We start from the raw sequence: 19,152 nt of genomic DNA, 5'->3' as shown, positions 1-19,152 counted from the left end.
TATCTTGAGAGGGTTTGAGCAAAACTGCTAAGAATGGGCACAAATTGCACAAGTTGGTAAGAGTCCTAGCCAAAAAAGACTTGTGGCTGTTAAAGATACTTCCACCAAATGTTGAGTTCACAGGTCTGAATACTTATGCAATCAACATTTCATTTTTTTCCTCTAGTTGTTAGTCATTTGTTTTGCTGAGTTATCTTATGCTTTGTTCTCTTCAGTTTTAGGGTTTGGGATTTGAATAAAAGATTAAGTTTATGTACAGTATGCATCATTTTGTAATTATGCAAAATGTGACACAAAAGAAAGGGTCTGTCAACTCTTCCAAGGATCTTTATATAAATATATGATTTTATGTTATGGCTAGGAACCCATGTAACAAGAAGCTCTCATAATATTAGATACTGTAGCTGATTCAGGACAGTAAATTGTGTATTGATACATCATTTTCTGATATTTAATGGCTGTAGTTTATTTTATTTTTAATTGAAATGCATGATTTGTGTAGGAGCTACTGTATAATTTAGTACTTTGCTTTCCTTATGATTCTGGAATAGTACTTGTAATATTACTGCCCTCTATGAACAGACCTTTTTTAACCCAGTTGTACTTAGGTCCATTATTACATTTTTGAAATACTTAAGTACACCTTTTTACTGTACATTTCTTTGGCCTATTAATCACAATAACTAATTGTCACTTAGAACTTACAGACACCTTTAAACTGAGATATTTACATTGTGAAGAACTAAAAACATAGTAGTCAACATAGTCAGGCAGGAGAAGCATTTTTACATTAAAAAAATTACATTATAAAATATACAGTACTGTATACACAGGTTGCACAAAGCAGAATTAGTAGATGCGACAGCTCAGACATAAATGTAATAGGCTTAGGAGGACAGTTATTTAAGTGAAAAAACTATTTTTCTAGTAATGAGTCAATTTGAAACTTCAAAGTGCCTTATCTGTCGCGAACAGTTCTTTCCGGGCCCTGTGCAGACGACACGATCCGGTTGGTGAGGAAACAGTAGGGAAAAAATCATGCAGGAGAAGGGTATGGAGACAGGGGGGCGTGTCCAAGGTGAGCAGGTGTCCGGGGCAAACAATCAAAGACGAAATCCAAAACAGGGAATCCAAAACGGAAGAGTAGCCCAATGCCAGACGATCCATCCGAAGGAATTAAAAACCAGGAGCCGGGTCGGGACCGGCGGGGGGAATCAGGAACAGAAGGTTAAAAGCATAATGGAGCCAGACGCAGCAGGACCCCGGGCTCTACGAAGCGGAATTCAATGAGGAACCAGGAGTGATGTCTGCGTCTGGCTTTTAAGGTGGAACGGAAATGAGAAACAGGTGCAAGTAATGGGGCAGAACAAGGAAGGGCTGGAGCGCCCTTAAGAGGAGCAGTAGCGATCGTGACATTGTCATTGTGACAGCTGTACCTTCTAAAGCTCTGCTTTTCTTCTTTGTGTGGTGGAAATGAGTGACAATGTCTCATCTATCCTTCACCTCCCTAACAGAATCCTTTGTCTGCATATTATGGTTTTTCAAGGTTCTATAGAGTTACTGACCTCAAGCTTTACTTTTTAATAAATCTTGAACACATTCTAAAGTGAAAACATGTCAGAGAAATACTGCATCTTAAAGTTTCCCCATGCTTTCTGCACAGAAGTAAGCATTAGTTCTTTGAGGTCTGTGATTATACAGTACATATTAGTGGTCCTCATAGATTTAGCAACTTTACAATACACTTTACAGTATTAGGTAAATTCCTAACTTTAGTTTCACTTCAACTCCTTTGAAGTGGCATAATGCTCAATAAGAGATCTGCTGACTCCATTTAGAGGTACAGTAGGGTTGGAGCATACAGTAATTCAAAAAAAGGTGAAAAGTGGACTGAGTCCCATAGTGCTCTCTCTGGCTCCGTTTTGTTTTCTATAGAACAGGGTTCCAAAAACATAGCCCAAGGGCTGAGTCAAGTTCACCCAGTCCATTTGTTCAGGCTGTGTGGCAGTGGAAGAGCCACTCTATGGGATTTAATTCACACAGTGCCTGAATGCCCCACACATAAAGCAGGTGCCCTTGGAAATGTTACTGTAAGAGTATTTTCCTCACAGCATCCCCTGTGGTTCTCTACCTGCAATTACAGTGCCATATTGCCAGCAGCCATATCACTCTGCAACTCGCAACAAGAAATATCTCTTACACAGAAGGAAATTAATGTATATTGCTAAATTGTCATCTAGTGAAGACACAATGTCTGTTGATTGAATTTTATAGGGAAATATTTCAGTGTAAAAAACATGAAAATTGAGAAACTGCAAATAGATAATACTATATTTTTCCTTTGAACTGTCATGTGAAATGTATGACACCACTGCTTTGGAGATTGTGTAATTCAGCATTTCTGAACCATAATGGAGCCTTGCTAATCCTCTTCCTGTTCTCCCCTCTTCCAGACCACTACTCTGATTGGCTTGCTGAAGACAGCCCGCCTGCTGCGATTGGTACGTGTGGCGCGCAAGCTGGACCGCTATTCAGAGTACGGTGCAGCAGTGTTATTCCTGCTCATGTGCACCTTTGCCCTCATTGCCCACTGGCTGGCCTGCATCTGGTACGCCATCGGCAAAGTGGAGCGCCACTATTCCAAAGCACCCCGAATTGGCTGGTTGGACTCACTGGGGGAACAGCTGGGCAAGCACTTCAATGACAGTGACCCTGGTTCTGGTCCCTCCATTAAGGACAAGTATGTGACTGCACTCTACTTCACCTTCAGTAGCCTAACCAGTGTGGGCTTTGGCAACGTTTCCCCCAACACCAACTCTGAGAAGATCTTTTCCATCTGTGTGATGCTCATTGGCTGTAAGTACATTCCCACACTACACCTACAAGCATTAGCTAGTCAAGAATTGTGAGCTGATAAGGCTGCGAGCTACTGTGAGATTGAGAGGGAGAGGTAAAGTGGGGTAGAGTGACAGAGGAGGAATCACGACCCTGATTCAATTCTCTCATTCATTAGGTATAATATAAAAGGTAAAGATGTAGACTAGTGAAGTTGGAGCTGATTGCTGAAGAACTTTCTTTTGGATTAGTTGATAATAGGTTATTGCCAATCTCTGTCCCTGAAAAGGGCAAGAGTTTTATAATTAAGATTAATGAGCAAACTGGACTTTGAGAGCCACCAGATATCTCGCCAGTGCCTGCTCAGCCACTGATGGCTCCAGGAAAGGATTTATTCCACATAGCTTGACATTCAATAGTGGAAAAGACTTCTAACGTGATTAAATCGCATGCAACAATGAACTCTCTGAAGCTTAAAGAGATTAATCACTTCCATTTACCTTCTTTATCAGAGGATTTCTTTTTTTTTCCAGAGATAAGAATTTTAACAGCTGACAACAGTTCCTTTTGCACTCTCACTGTTCTTATCCTGTTAATATTCTACATGCACAGTATATAATTTAGCCACATGGACTTTGCTGATCACTTCACCATCTTGTGACCCCACTGAGAGAGTTTTGAGAGAGTTCACTGAGACAGTTCAGTGTTCCTAATTAATGCTGCTCCTTACAGTATATCATGAAGTGTATCCAGTTTTCCATTCTGCCCGTCTCCTTACTTTTATCTCTGTTCGTCTACCTACTGTATACTGCCTCTCATCATTCCAGTTTTTTTCTGTTTCATGTTAAAGCTTCCCTTGAATTTCTCGAGTCATTCATCTTTCACCACAAGCTCTCTCTCCCTCTATTGCCCTCTCAGTCCCTTAGATGTAGCCTGTTGCCCACTCTGTCTTTCTTTTCTTCCTGTCATTTTATTTTTTCAATGGCACTCATCTTAATTCATGCTCTCTTGAAATTAACTCCCGTCTCTCTTCTTCATGGTTATTCTGCTTTGAAGTTATCAAAGAGTAGCCAGCACTATAGATCACCACACCACAGAAGATCTCAAACTTGAACATTCATCTTTCCATAACAGCCAATTATCATGCAACCTTGAAACTTTACAGATAGAGCACTTCTTTGAAAGAATTGTCTTGGCCTTAAAACACGAGCAGCCTTGTATGGCAGAATTATAAAATTACTCCACAGCATGGCATTTTACCAGGTAATTCAAGATCAAGTGAGAGTTTACTTTACACAGTGGGTTGTACAGGTATGTTACAAGCTACCCAGTTGTGTGAACTATAAAACAATAGAAATCAATGAAGTGCCTATACTCATTTGCAATGCCTTATGTTATTTGAATTTTTCCTTTTGTGTTTTATGAGATCATTCTCACAACCTAATCATTCTAATAGACTGACTATATAGGTTACTGTATACAGGTATATGATATAATTGATCGTTGCTTTCCCAGGCCAGGAAAGAAGCCATTGAAACATTGTATATTTCTATAACAGGATCCTGCAGCAACAAGCAGTTCTGTAAAGATTTCCAACACTAGTATGTTATCATACATACTATAAACATGCCTTAAACATACATCATATCAAAAAGTTTGTGTCAATCTTGTTTTCAATCAAGCAACATCGATTGTGTTATCAGATAACTTTCAATGCCCTTGATTTGTGAAATCTTGATACGTTTTAGAATGACACATTTTAAGGCAGTTCATAGATATTTCTTTATACTGTAAGTATAAATGTATAGATATTTCTTTATACTGTAAGTGCTGAATTATTTATACAGGTGCATTCTAAGAGATACTCCTGAATGCTATAAATAATCTGAGAAATCTGGGAAATCCCTATATTATTGTATCACTGTGATGCAATTCTGACACCTTCTGGATTTAAAATGTAAAGCAAGTATTGTCTAAATCAGAAGGGGGCAGCTCCTTAATCTGGCTATTTTTACTCTGCATACTAGTTTCTCTTTTTTAGTCTCAGGTTTTTTTATTTTCTTGGAATTTACTTCAATCTTATCACACAGTCTTTTTGTTACTGTTAACTAAACCAATGAGCATTGTGATTACCACAACACAGAGCATTAGCTTCATGCCTGATTTTACCCTTAAATGCATGGCATCATGTTATTACTAGTGATTTTGTGCCATTGGAAAAGAGTAAGCAAATATTCAGTTATGAAAAATACTTCCCTCAATTTATTATTGTTGGTAATATGCTATAATTTATTGACTGCTTACACACATACATGAAAAGTATGACATACTGTATCTTATGTACCTCATATCAGACCTGAATTCATATTTATTCATTTGATTCTATGATTACAGGATTTTTATTTTTTTTATTTCCAACACTCAAAAAACACACAACCAAATAAAAAGTTTTTTTGTTCCTGAAAAAAAAAATGCTCTAAGTGACAGTAATAGACAATGTTGCGTTGCACTGTGGTTAGCATTGCTACGTAGATCTGGGATCCTGGATTCAATTCTTGGAGTGCTACAGTATCTGTATGGAGTCTGTATATTCTCCCTGTGTTTGTCTGGATATTCTCCCAATGTTCTGGTTTCCTCCCACAGTCCAAAGACATGCTGGTACACTAGGAAAACTGTCCCTGGTATGAGTGTGGCTATGTCTGTGCTTGCCCTGTGATGGAATGTCCATTGCATATCCCAACTGTGCCTATTGCTTGCCAGGATAGTCTCCAGCTCTCCCACAGCCCTGTGCTGGAGAAAGTGGTCAGAAAATGGATGCATGGATGGAATAAACAATATGAGAACAGAAAAGAAAGTAGCATGAGCTGGCAGGTATTGTCTTTACCGATCACCCTCTCCTTTTACCTCTCACCAGCTTTGATGTATGCCAGCATTTTTGGGAATGTCTCTGCAATTATCCAGCGTCTGTACTCAGGCACGGCACGATATCACACTCAGATGCTGAGGGTCCGTGAGTTTATCCGGTTTCACCAGATCCCCAACCCCCTGCGGCAGCGCCTGGAGGAATATTTCCAGCATGCCTGGTCCTATACCAACGGCATCGACATGAATGCGGTGAGAATGTCAGCACATTAAATCACTCAGTTTCAGAACATGGTCAGAAAATAAATTATATATCTATTTATCAAGTTATTTCCTACGTAACATGCTCAGCAGTTCCGTACTCAGTATGATCGGTTAATTCTGAATTACCTTGTTTATGGTATAACGCATTGTACTATGTTGCACTATAAACATTCTTATATACATTTACAATGCTACAGTATATACAGAAGAGCTGGTGCAGAAAAATCTTCTTTCTTTTTCTTCACTGTAATCTTTTCTATTCAGCACTGAACTCTGATACAAAAAAGTACTGGAGGCTTTGATAAAGTTGACAAAGCTGATTTGTACTTTTCCTGATAACCTCTGCAGTTGTACAGTTCTATTGTACAACTATATATGAGGTCTCATATATCAACTTAGAATACTTTCCATATCACAGTACCTCCTTTCCAGATTGGAACCTGGTGATTGGAAATGTGTTCCCAAGGTAGGAGTGCCATCTACTGGCCTCTCAAAAGTACTTCCAGTAGCACCTGAATTTCCTCTGATGTTTCTCAATGAGCATACCAGGCATGTTAGTATTATTCTGATAACTACAATTTCTGATATTCTCATACTTGAATATTATATCACTGTTTGGTATTTAAAAAGTTTTCTAGGAACAACCCTAACAAGCAAATGTTAATTCAGATACTCCTACTCCTCTTCTGCAGTTCATGATGAGGTAAAAGCTTCTTCTTTTGCACCTTTTCTTAAAACAATCTAAGAAGTCTCTTGTTTGACAGGGCATTCTGAGTGGCACAAAAGATAAAAATACTTACCCAAATGCATGTTGAGCTCTTTGATCACCGGTTCAGTCCTGGATTGTCAAAAGTCTGGACATGCCTTATACAGAAGACCTAGGACAGAAAATCACGAGGCAACTGTAATTGGGATTCCCCAAATAAGGGACAAATTTGCAGAGTGTCTTCAATAGTAGAGTAGAATTATTTGGTCAGGGCTCTCTCAGCTCTCAGCGATGGAGAACTTGTAGGAATGTGGTGCTGTTGGTGAGGCATGTGCCTCCTCCAGTCAACCCTGAACCTCCAGTATGGGGGTAGTGTCTGTGACATGAGTTCAAAGATGAGTAGCACAAAAGTGGGCAGGTAGGAGAACTGTCTGTCTGAGGTCAAAGGACTGGCAGATGCAAGAAAAGATGTGAAAAACACACAGCTGGTGGTTCCAAAATAAGGATGTTATTAAAAAAATAATTTGAGATTTTAATCATAATTTTAAATGTATGTTTTAACCTTCTTTATTTCCTTGTCAGGTCTTAAAAGGTTTCCCAGAATGCCTACAGGCCGACATCTGCCTGCACCTGAACCGCACCCTTCTGCAGAACTGTAAGGCCTTCAAAGGCGCCACGAAGGGGTGCCTGCGGGCCCTGGCCATGAAGTTCAAGACCACGCACGCGCCTCCCGGGGACACACTCGTGCACGCGGGTGACGTCCTCACCGCCCTCTACTTCATCTCCCGCGGCTCCATCGAGATCCTGCGGGGGGACGTGGTGGTGGCCATCCTTGGTAATTTATCGAGTTGGAGAAATATTTCCGCTTCCCTTTGAAAGACAGTCAGTACTCCGTCTCAGAAGTTAAAAGAAGTATTTATTTCAAGCACATGGGAGCGAAACAGTGTATTTTACTCAAAGCGATTAAACTAGAACAATCCTTTATTATTTTTCTGTTATCTATCACACTTCCCAGTGCTTATCAGATAGGTAACATTCCAAGATTACACTCACCTTCCTCTTCCCTATTTGCCAAATATAACACCTTTTAATACAATTTGTTACTTAGTTTTGTAGCATTCCTATATTCCTATACTATACTGTACATTCCCATAATATAGTATAGAATAATCATATAGAATATAGTAGCATAGAATAGTATACAATTATATAGTAGTATAGAATAACATAGTAGTTTTAGTGTCCAGCAAACCAGTACTCCAGTTCAAAATAGATCTCTATTTACATCCTATAAAATACTGCAGCCGAAAAAGTATCTAAAATTTCACAACGACTCTCTCAACAATTTTCAGATTGATACACCTGAGCACAGCACATGCCTTGACCTGTAGCACAATTGGGTTTAGACTTTTAAAAAATTGTCCAGCACTTCATGTACAGTACGTCAACTCATTTGTGTCTAGATGGGTACTTGAGTGAACTATTTGCATTGTGTGCCTGTTACTAGAAACAACCACAAGGGCAACGAAAGGGAATTCCTAAATATGACAATTTAAAGTATGGTTGTGTATCTGTATACTGCTTGCAGTTGTATCAGTCTACTTATCAAAGCAGCCACAGCATTATAATGGTTATTGTATTTATTTTATTTTATGCACAAACAGTAATGTGATTCTTATGATTTTCCATTTATTAACAATACAGAATGATACACATTTTTCCTCTTAAGATTTTATTTATCTGTATACTGTACTTCTTTCTTTTTGTCTTTTCCTTTGAACATATGGAGTAGGTTGTGTACAGAATAAATATTACTTGCTCCGTGTTGTTAATTGTTGCAAGATTTAAAGCAACAAAAGGAGAAAACAACAAGAATCTGTACACTTTTGCAAGACACTGGATACAGAATTGGATGGCTTCTTCTGAAGTTTTGAAATATATCAAGGATGAACATTTCCCATACGATATAATCCATTAAATCTGACCATTCCAAATAACAAGTAAAAAAAATTCCAGCAACTAAAACTTTCTTCAAACACATAGCATTGTACAGTCATTGCAAATTCTAGAACTGTAGGAATTGTGCAAAAATAAACAAGCTTTGCCAATTAAAAACAGGTGTTACTTATTTCCAAAAGATACAGGATCCTGGGTTTAATTCCATCTTGGGGCACTTGTCTGTTTGGAGTTTTCATGTTCTCCTTGGGATTTTGCCAGGTGATCCAGTTTTGCTCCCTCTTACCAATCTACAGTACCTATCTTCTGACAGACTGACCTAAATTATACTTACAGACAGACCTCTCTCTAAATAAGCAGTATCATGAGGTCTGAGCAATAACCCTTTACCACTTAATTAACTCACCTTAAGTGTGACTATTCACAAATATTACAGTGGCATTTAAGCTGTGCAGTAACTGCAATCCTTACTACAGCTGGCCTACCACAAACCCTTTCTGTGCAGGGTGATAGGGAGGAATTCAATGGTGATTACTGTACATACTGTACATAGATGTGCTTTCCCATGTTCAGAGGTTCTGCTTATCAAACAATGCAAGAAGCCATTTAATCTAATGTTCTTTGTGTTGGTAAAGCGGAAGTCAATTATTTAATTGTGTAATGAATCAAGGTTCATGTAAGAGCGTATTGATGACTTGTGAAACAAAAAAAGCCCAAAATCAGTATTAAAGCAATTAGTATTAAAACATTTTTACTGTGTTCTACCAGAGCTCATAAAGACTTAGAGTTAAACCAAACGTGTATGGTTGGCACTGACTCATAAAGCTGAGGAAATTAAAGGCTTTATTGTTGTCATAATTTGAATTATATTAACATGCTGACAAAGAGCCTGAAAATGAAGGACTCCATGCAGATGTTCATTATAGTTTTTGACTTTCAGTAATCAGCTTGACACTCATTCTCTCTGTTTCTCACTCCCAATTGAAAAGAAAGTACAGCAGGAATGAGTTCCACATTTCACTGGGAGTTCTATTAAAAAACCAACATAGCCTATTAATATGAAAACAAACTCTACCGTACATCATAATGCCTCACACAAACTTTCATTTAAAAGCTCACAGATTATAACATTTATTTCAAGATATTTTCTTCATTTAACATCCACAGTTCCATATAACTTCCCTCTTCCTTCCATTATATTTCCCCTCTGAAACTATTTTCATGCATATTGAAAGCTGGAAATAATACTAAAAAGTGGGATGCTTGTTTACATATTTATACAAATTATTTAAGTCACAATAATATGCAGTCTAGAGACTATTTAAATTATCACACCACAAAGTAATAGGGCATATCAGGTGGTTTTGTTTGATCATCTATGGACAAACAGCTTGGTAGAGAGAAGTAAACAGACTTCTTACAAGACAAATTTTCATTCCACAACTGTTAAAAACACAAAACACAGGGACTAGCTATTTACAGGCTAATATGAACAATAGGAGAATTTATATTATACTTATATTTAATCCTCTCCCACTATATACCCCTCATTGACCACACTAATGGACTTGGAAGTGATCATACATTTTTCTAAGGACAAGTAAGACTGTTTTCATAATCTAAATAATCCTCCAGAGGTGAGCTAAGGCCTGCCCTCTAAACCAATTTTGGAATGGAAATAATCTTTCGTTCCTAATAAAAATCCAGCTAAATGAGAATGTGACTAACGTTGTCTGGAATGAAAACAGCAATTAGTTCCACAAATATAAAATGCAGCTCATTTTCCTTTAATTTAGTCTAAGTCACTTCAATGTTTCATACCTGATAGATTCTGGTTATCAACAAACGATCCACTGATTAAAATGAATTCCTGATGTCTGGGTTACACTTACCATACCAGCTCATTTGATTCCAATTTAAATATTCTGGCATACTTTAATGTAAACTTGCCTAGTTAATATGTTAGTCTAACTACTGTATATGGATAATTATGTGATTTATAAGGCACATTTACATTGCAGTATTAAAATAACTGCAATGAATAGTATGAAAACACACAGAAATGTGACATAATACTTAACTTTTGCTTCACAATTGTAATCATAGATTTTAATTTGTGACTGTTATCCTAATATTAGAATTTTTAAAAAAATATATGTTTTGCTTACCATACATTTCTGTCTATACTTTGGACCAGGTAAGAATGATATCTTCGGGGAGCCCATCAACCTGTATGCCAGACCTGGCAAGTCAAATGCAGATGTCCGTGCATTAACTTACTGTGACCTACACAAGATCCACCGTGAGGATGTGCTAGAAGTGCTGGACATGTACCCAGAATTCTCTGACCACTTCTGGAGCAGCCTTGAAATAACCTTCAACCTTCGTGATGTGAGTTTACATGTGTGTTACGGCACCTTACACTCAGTTTGACAATATGTTCAGATGACTGTCAAAATTAAGCCCTCAGATGAACTTTGAAATGAATAGCTCAACTTGCATAATTGTTGCAAGATATACTATTTGGACCAAACAGAATACCTATCCATCATAGATCTTCCAGCAAGTTAAAGGGCAGAAGAGCCTATAATTTGTGGGCCTGTGGTCACTACTTGTCACTTACAAAACCAATTAAAATAGTCTCCAGTCAGAGAAGGAAGTTTAGAATATTTTTTCTTAAACAAAAAAGCCTGAAAGCTAAAGGTACATACGTTTTTGTGAAGCTGATGAAAGACATGACTGCACGTATGTTATGAGTTCGGTAATCGGGACCGAACCAGTGAGTGAACCCACTTGCAGGAGCAAACAAAACCAAGTCGTAATCCGAAAGAAAACCGTAACCGTAGGAACGAGCCGAGTGTCCAGGGGAAGCCAGAAATCCGAAGGGGAACGAGTACCGAAGCCGAAGCGAGATCCGAGGTCGTAGTCCGTAGAGCAATCCGAGAATCCAGGGGTAGCCAGTAATCCAAAACAGAGCGAAAGTAACCAATCCAAGCCGAGATCCGAAAAGCCGAAGTCCAAAGGGAAAAACCGCAAACCGAAAGCCAAGACGAACACAGAGTAGAAGAAGCGCAACCAGGAAGCTCGAAAGGGAAAACCAATACTGAGCAACGAGGTAGGGAAGGACAGGTGTTTAAGTAGGATGAGATGGGGGTGTGGTGGTGAATGGGAAAACTGATAGGTGAACTGATAGATAGGGGCTACGCCTACTTCTGCCTCCTCCGTTGCCGGGAGGCAGGGATCGTAACAACGTATGTGTGGGTTATTATATATTTATGTTTGCACCAACTTTCCAAGAAAGCACAACATCTTTACAAAGCTGTCATAATTAGTGGGGACTTCACTATATTTACAGTAAGAGAAGGTCCTTCAGGGTTTTGCCCACTGAAAACCGTGTCTGTGATGTGTGGATTTGGGCTCGTGGATTGATACTCATCCTGATCCTTTGCTCTCTCTTCTTCCAGACTAACATGATTCCAGGCTCCCCGAGCAGCGACGATTCAGACTGCGGCTTCAATCGCCTGCGTCGACGCAAACTCTCCTTTCGCCGCAGGACTGACAAAGGTACTTTCTAAAACATCTGTCTCTGTTCTCAAGTGACACCCATTTTATTCCATTCTTCTGAGGATGCTTTTTATAATGAACAAGTGTATCATACAGTATTTACACATTCATAACATGATTAAAAACAGCTTTTAATTTGTCACTAAATTTTCCCTGTGTGCTTATGGCTGTGCTTTGTGATGAACTGATTTCCTGTTTAGGGTATATATTGAACCCTGACTTTTCTTATTGGCGTTGGAGAGAGTATGCTTATACAGTATATTCCTCTGGTGGGCAGTACAGTAGTATGGCACTCAGCACACTGCTACCTCATGACTTTTTGGTCTTGGGTTCAGTTTGGGGCTGCTAATGTTTGAATGAAACTCTACAAGTTTCCTCCCAAAGGTGTGAAGAATTTCAACAACTCTCACCTGGACAAAAATGTAATTAAATGGAGGTATGTTTCCAGTGCAGCTGCACCTTAAAGGTGCTGTGATGTGTTATAGACTGTAATTGTTTCTTTGTGCAGATGATGAGGATGCTGGAGAAGTCAAGAAGTCACAGAGACTCTCACGCAAGGGAAGGAAGCATATAATCAACAACCAGAGTGAGGTGCGGAAAACAGAGTGGGAGGGGCAGCGAAATTCAGTCTCCTCCCCGTCTCACTCCAGTGGCGATGAAGGAGAGGAGCCTGTGATAACTGTCCCTGCCCCTCCCTCTGCCATTCTGGAGCTGTCTGCTGCCCAGGCCACGCATCTGCACTTTGGAGACACACCAGAGGGGGATGGGGACCCAAAGACTGGCAACACCTGCAACGCATTGTCCGGTGGGTCCCTGTTCGCAGCAGTAAATTATTTCACTAAAGACTAGGTGGAATAAAAATATTTCCTTCACAGGACCATCCTATCTACTTTATGGGCAAGCAAGGGCTGCTTTGCTGCTGATACAGATGTTAGATTTTATTAACATCTGTATCAGCATCTGTAAAATCTGTATCTAATAACGTCATTTATTATTAGGTTGTACACAATGAAAGGAGGCATATCAGTTTACTGTATACTGGCTACAGACGTAGCTCTTTACCAGGATGAACCAAAAATTCTGTTATGCAAGCAACCACAAGTTACAGTACTTGTGCCTTTTTGGAAAGAAATGAATTAACAGATTAAATAAAGAAATATTAAAGAAATATTTATGGAAAATAAAATTTATTTTAAATAATAAGATACTATACAGAATGTTAGATGCATATCTAACAAGATAGTGTAAGCAGGTATGAACAAGCTCTTTACAGCATTGCTGAAATGTTTCTACATACAGCCTTGGAACTCTATTAATGGCATGCTATTTACATTATTTCAGCATGAGATAATCCAGTTTTAGAAAGAAAGTGCTTTGTACTATATTTTTTTTACATTCAGATAAAATCAGGTAAAATAATATTAGTTAAACTCTCTTCTGCTGTTCTTTCGCATTCAGGGGCATTTTCTGGGGTTTCCAATATCTTCAGTTTCTGGAGTGACAATCGTGGGCGGCAGTACCAAGAGCTACCACGCTGCAGCCTGCCCTCTCACCCTCCCCTCTCTGCTCCTCTGCACAGTATCACACGGCGGCAGAGGTTGGAGGTAGAGTCTAGGCTAGACCTCCTGCAGAAACAGCTAAACAGGTGAGAGCTACACAGCTCAGACCAATAGTGTAGTGATTTGGTGGTGTAAATTTGAATTTCTTGGACTTTCTTGAATTTTCTTGGACTTGAGAACTAGAGAGAGAGAAACCTAGAAAGCCCATTTGCCTGGATTTTATAGCCTCTACACTGAATATCTGTAGAAATGCAGTGGAGTGATCTACTAAAAGTGCGATTTAAGCAATACATTCAAAGCTTTTTTAGTTCTGTAAACCAGAGAATTGAGTTAAATGAGCAGGACTATCATACGGTGCATTCTCTCCTAAAGATTGAAAAGAGCTATCAAAGTAAAGGTGTATAAGTAAAAATGTGACCAGTTATGTTTCAATATGGCCTATCTGGTAATGTCAATGTTTTATTGAGAACTGAGCTCAAACAATTTCAGTTTAAGAGCTCAAAGGCTCCCGAGTAGGCTCTACTACCTAATTCAGGGTCACCAGCAGATGCACTGCTATAAAGGTACGAAGCAAGGCTGTGCCTACAGGATGTGTCATGGATGTCGGAATGGACGAACTGTGGAATGGCAGGAGAGCGGAAAAAGACCCTATGCGTAGTGGCTGGATGGGCGTTAGCCCGGGCTCAGTAGTTCAGGAAATGCCGTATAGAAACCTATGCCCTCAAGCTGCGGACGTAGCGGCAACCTGGTGCTAGGCGGGTCTCAGGACGTCAATGCTGAGCGAAGGGGAATGAGTGACCCAGAAACATATATCCCCTGAGAGAGTAGGAGCGCCCTCTGGCTGCAGAGGGCATGACAGATGTGCACTGCTATCAAGTTTTGGGTATGAGAATTACAAGTATCAAAGTAAACCACTGAGGTGCTACCCAACCATAGAGCATATATCAGTTTTCAAAGCACTGGGACATTGACTTTCTGAAGATGGACAGCTGTAAGAATGGGCTGAAGTGAAAAAACCTTTGCCAGTTTGTCAGTTTCTGAATTGTGTTATGGGCTGTAATTCAGTGTGATTTGTCATTCAGGGCTTTGTCACTTTAGCTGTATCAAGAAATTATTGTTTTCAAGAAGGACTTGTTGCAGAAAAGAGGGTGTTTAGACAAGCCCTGGAAAACCAGCATGAAGGCAATATAAACTTTGGACTTTACATGTACCTTGTAAGGACACATCCAAGAGGGGCAAAGCTATGGAAAGACTATACTGTATTTTTAAAGGTGGAGGCCTAATGGTGTACTCACAGATCAATTCCAATTGTGTATGTAAACTCAGAATTATTTTGTTCTGCTCTGTTCTCCAATAATTTGCCTGAATGCCATACTGAATTAGTGTTAAAAATGATTTTTAATATTTCTGTGTTTACAGGTTAGAATCTCGGATGACCTCAGACATTGGTGCCATTATGCAGCTGCTACAGAGACAGATGGTGTTGGTACCACCTGCATACAGCACAGTGTCTTCACCTCCAGAGCCAGCTCTTTACCCTTGTACTGCTGACAGGCTGGTGCAGCCAGTTATGCCCCTGGAGCCAGAGACCTTGGTATCACTCTCACAGGTACACAGAAACCTGAGGGCATAAACAGTGCAAAACACTAATATTATATATTTTCTTTTTAGTTTTACTATACTAATATATTAAGGTTTACTAATAATGTTCATTCAGCCCATTTTACCTATTTAATTGCTATATCCCAAACCATTCCCAAAGCTACTTCTGCCACTTCTTGATCCCAAAATATCAGGCTGTTCTAACATCTTTTAATATAGACTTTGGTTCTCTTTATATCCTGAAAGGCACTGATCTTGGATTAACTAATTTTATTTTAGCTGCACAAGTTTGTAACTTGTTATCTTGACCTCAGAAGCAAGTCCCCTGTGTATAGAATGTAATTTTATTTAAATACAGTTAAGTTGAAAATAATGTTCAGTTTTACCTCACGCACTCACTTTATCATTAGATAATCTCTTTGGTTTACTCTGTCAGTACTTTCCAGGATTTTAAAAAAAGTTCCATAACATGAAAGATAAGAAAACAAATGCCTATATTCACTATGAATGTTTGGAGCCGCTACCTAACATTGATCTACTGATAAAATGCATATTTGCAGTAAAAGTTGTAAAACCTAACCTAAACACAGATGTCACCTTCCAGTCCTGTATTATGTATTAGTATTATGTCCAGGAATGTATGATTAAGATGACCATACATGCTTTTTGTGGCCATATTGCACTCACTCTGTACTATTCATCCAAAGAAGGAACTTACCATAGTACTTCCTCCTTATGTATCAAACATAACTTGAAAATGTTATTATGGACCCACGAGAAGCTTTTTATGCAAAGTCAAATTTCCTTAAACCGAGTCTTATGTAACCAGTGGACTGGGTTTAAATATTGGCACAGACTCCAAAGAAAATCAAAAACTTAAATATGTTGATTTCATACAGTAAGTATTAACCTCCTCCCCCAGTCAGTACCTGGTGGAAGTATCTGTTTAGAGAAATCTCTACCAACCTGGCTTTTCACATTAAAATGGTGCTATTATTCACTTTTAAAAATTAGTATATACTGTATAATCTGTAATGCAACAAAATGGTACACTATTGCAAGGGGTTGAATCCATGTGCAAGGAAATATTTCCACATACTGTATTGTACTGCCATGCTATTTGAGATTTAACAACTTAATCCTGAGTGTTGTGTAGTCTCCATTCTCTCCAGCTGTAACACTAAACTCCCATCTTCCCTCTTCTAGATCACTGATGTACAGGAGTTAAATGAGATTCCACCCACATCCTGTGATCTTCCACTGAATGCTCTGGAGCAAAAGTCAGCAGATCCTCCACAAGACAGCTCAGCAGAGAGACAGTGCCTGGAAACAGTCAGTCAGGATGCTCTGTGTACAGAGAGTCACAACGAGACAAAAGACAACACCAGAGACACGGAGCCAAAACGGAGGCTCTCTCTGCCTGAGCAGTACTCAGAGGAGCCTCAGGACTCACGGACACCACAAAGACACAGTTCTGACCCAGAAAGCTAGTTTTATGGCTGACACAGCTCTGTATTTCTTAGGCTCAGCCTCATAATTTTTTTTTCTAGCAGTCCTTTTGGCACTAAACTATACTAGTGTTAAGCTGCTGAAAACCCAGCTCGGAGAATTCTGTAGTTGTGTTTAGGTTCATGACTGGACTGCTCTTCCTATTTTTTCTTAAATTCCAGGAAGTAATGAGGTGCCGAGGGAAAGACTGACTCAAAGACTGGAGGAGAGGTTTTGGTAGTTCCATCTCTATTATTAACACAGTGAAGAAGTAAACATTTAACTTTATTAATAAACTTTATTAATATAGTGACTAGATAAGGAGTCACTATATACCCAGAGTACTGTGGAGAAGGGCAGCATCATTAGTTTTTTTTTATTTGGCTTTGACAAGATGAACGTAAGCATGGCATGGACCTCTGTAAAAATGTCCCTTTACTGCAATGCCAGGACTGGATAACTATGAAAAATAAAAAAAATAGCCATTATGTTTTGCACTGAAATTTTAGACACTTTATCTCTGTGGCTCCTGTAATATGTCCATGGCGCTTCCTGACTGGTACATAACCTGAAACATGTTAGCTGGCCTAACAACAAGTGGTGTCCCGTCCCGTCTTCAAACCTTCACTGCTCCTGCCTGTGGGGGGCAGGACTGCTAAGGCCTCAGGAGTCATTGTGTTGTGATTTCCCCCGGAATCTCTGTGGTTTTTTTTTTGTTTTGTTGGTCTGGGGGTAATAGCCATGCATTCTTAATGAGCATATCAAACTCCTGTTGCAAACCTTGTACAGACTGTAGAGAATGGAGTCTTATAAAAATATGCAAATAATAGTAAGAGAAGAATAAGTTATTTGATGTATATATCAGTTTTAGTCCAAAGGTGTGTACACATCTAGTTTGCCTTGTCTCTGGCTTATGAACTTGATGGTTTTACTCATTGAGGTGCCCCTTTTACCTCAGCAATCCAAGGAATCAAACAGCAATATCAGAGTCAGGGTCGGATTCCTGTTCAGTCTTATAGTTATATGGTGCCTGCTGGATTTTTGCAGGGCCCAATGTCTGTGTGTTTTAGCATGACAAATGCCCTGAAATACCATTTTGTTTTCTTTCATTTTCCTCGTTAGCTTTGGATAGTCATATAGCAGTGAGGTCGCTGGTTTGCCACAGAGAGATGGGTTTCTAATTAAAAAAACAGGATGAGTTACAGAGTAGCATGGAGCTAGCTGGACTAGCTATAAGGAGTTTTTACTTACAGTAAATTTATCAGCTAAATTAATCTAATCATTATGATTAATTACAGACCTAAGGGCACTCCTACCTTAGGGCACTAAACATTTTTGCTCTTTGCTTTGTGAGGGAACCTTAATCTAATTCTAGTGGAGTACTTCTCTAATTCATTCAGGGAAGAGTTCAGTTTTCTGGATTATGAAAACCAGCCATTGAAGGTGTACCAAATATGACAAGAACAATGTCACCCTGCAGATTGTCTTAATACTAGCACAAAATTTATAGTCCTATGTTTGAGTCTCCTTTTTATATAGAGTAGACACGAAAAAGGTTAGTTACCAATTGAATCTTATATCACATACTGTTTAAATAACAAATCTAATCAGTTTCTCTGGAAAAGATATTTGAGACCTAGACAATTATTTTTTAATTATAAAGAAAGTAGATCAGCTGAGAACAAAATCTCATTTATGATGAAGACCTTGAGAGACAGTGTAATTCACTCAAGCAAATTGAGTAAAGTACCTCACTCATACTGTAAGTACAGAGTACCTCAACCTTCCACTTAAGAGGCCTACTTAGATTGATCCAGAACCATGATTGATTTCAGAATAATAAGCACTTTATTACTTCTGTCTTGGGCATAAATCCATTTACAGTATGTTCATCCTTTGTAAATGACATGGTAAAAACAAAATTCAAACTGTAACATTTACAGTATGTTTGCCAGTGGTGCATTTTAACGTACACATTCATGTTCAAATGTTCACCTTGTAACTTTTTGTTGAAATTCGATTAGGGAAATAATCAGCAAAATATATTGACAAGAGTGAAATTTCAAAAGCAGACCTGTCTTCCTAATGCTCAGTGATTCACACTCAGGCAGCTACAGCAGAAGCAAAATGTAGCAGACCAGCATAGGTCTATTCACTGAACACTTCACTCAAAGATGTGTAGACTGACACTTATCAGAAGACTGAAAGTTTAAAATTTTAATTTCAGTTCAAAGTAATATCTCTATTAGCTATTATAACAGCTAGTATTTCAGTTTATTTTAATGATCCAACACAATTTAAAATCAGACATAATCA

General features: G+C 38.8%; 1 protein-coding gene across 1 annotated transcript in view; it reads left to right on the top strand.

The window, feature by feature from the left end:
- kcnh2b (potassium voltage-gated channel, subfamily H (eag-related), member 2b) overlaps nucleotides 1-16,839 on the top strand; it is a 253,417-nt gene extending 236,578 nt beyond the window's left edge. Inside the window, exons 7-15 of the mRNA XM_088918743.1 lie at nucleotides 2,454-2,856; nucleotides 5,750-5,949; nucleotides 7,250-7,502; nucleotides 10,821-11,014; nucleotides 12,088-12,187; nucleotides 12,696-12,992; nucleotides 13,646-13,832; nucleotides 15,166-15,355; nucleotides 16,555-16,839. Coding sequence (XP_088774869.1) covers nucleotides 2,454-2,856; nucleotides 5,750-5,949; nucleotides 7,250-7,502; nucleotides 10,821-11,014; nucleotides 12,088-12,187; nucleotides 12,696-12,992; nucleotides 13,646-13,832; nucleotides 15,166-15,355; nucleotides 16,555-16,839 — 2,109 coding nt within the window. The remainder of the gene's footprint in view (nucleotides 1-2,453; nucleotides 2,857-5,749; nucleotides 5,950-7,249; nucleotides 7,503-10,820; nucleotides 11,015-12,087; nucleotides 12,188-12,695; nucleotides 12,993-13,645; nucleotides 13,833-15,165; nucleotides 15,356-16,554) is intronic.
- Nucleotides 16,840-19,152: the final 2,313 nt, after the last annotated feature.

The sequence above is a fragment of the Atractosteus spatula genome, chromosome 6, assembly GCF_055471065.1.
Source record: "Atractosteus spatula isolate fAtrSpa1 chromosome 6, fAtrSpa1.hap1, whole genome shotgun sequence".
Lineage (NCBI taxonomy): Eukaryota > Metazoa > Chordata > Actinopteri > Semionotiformes > Lepisosteidae > Atractosteus > Atractosteus spatula.
Note: the sequence above shows the minus strand (reverse complement) of the source record. Positions and strands in the feature narration are given on the sequence as shown.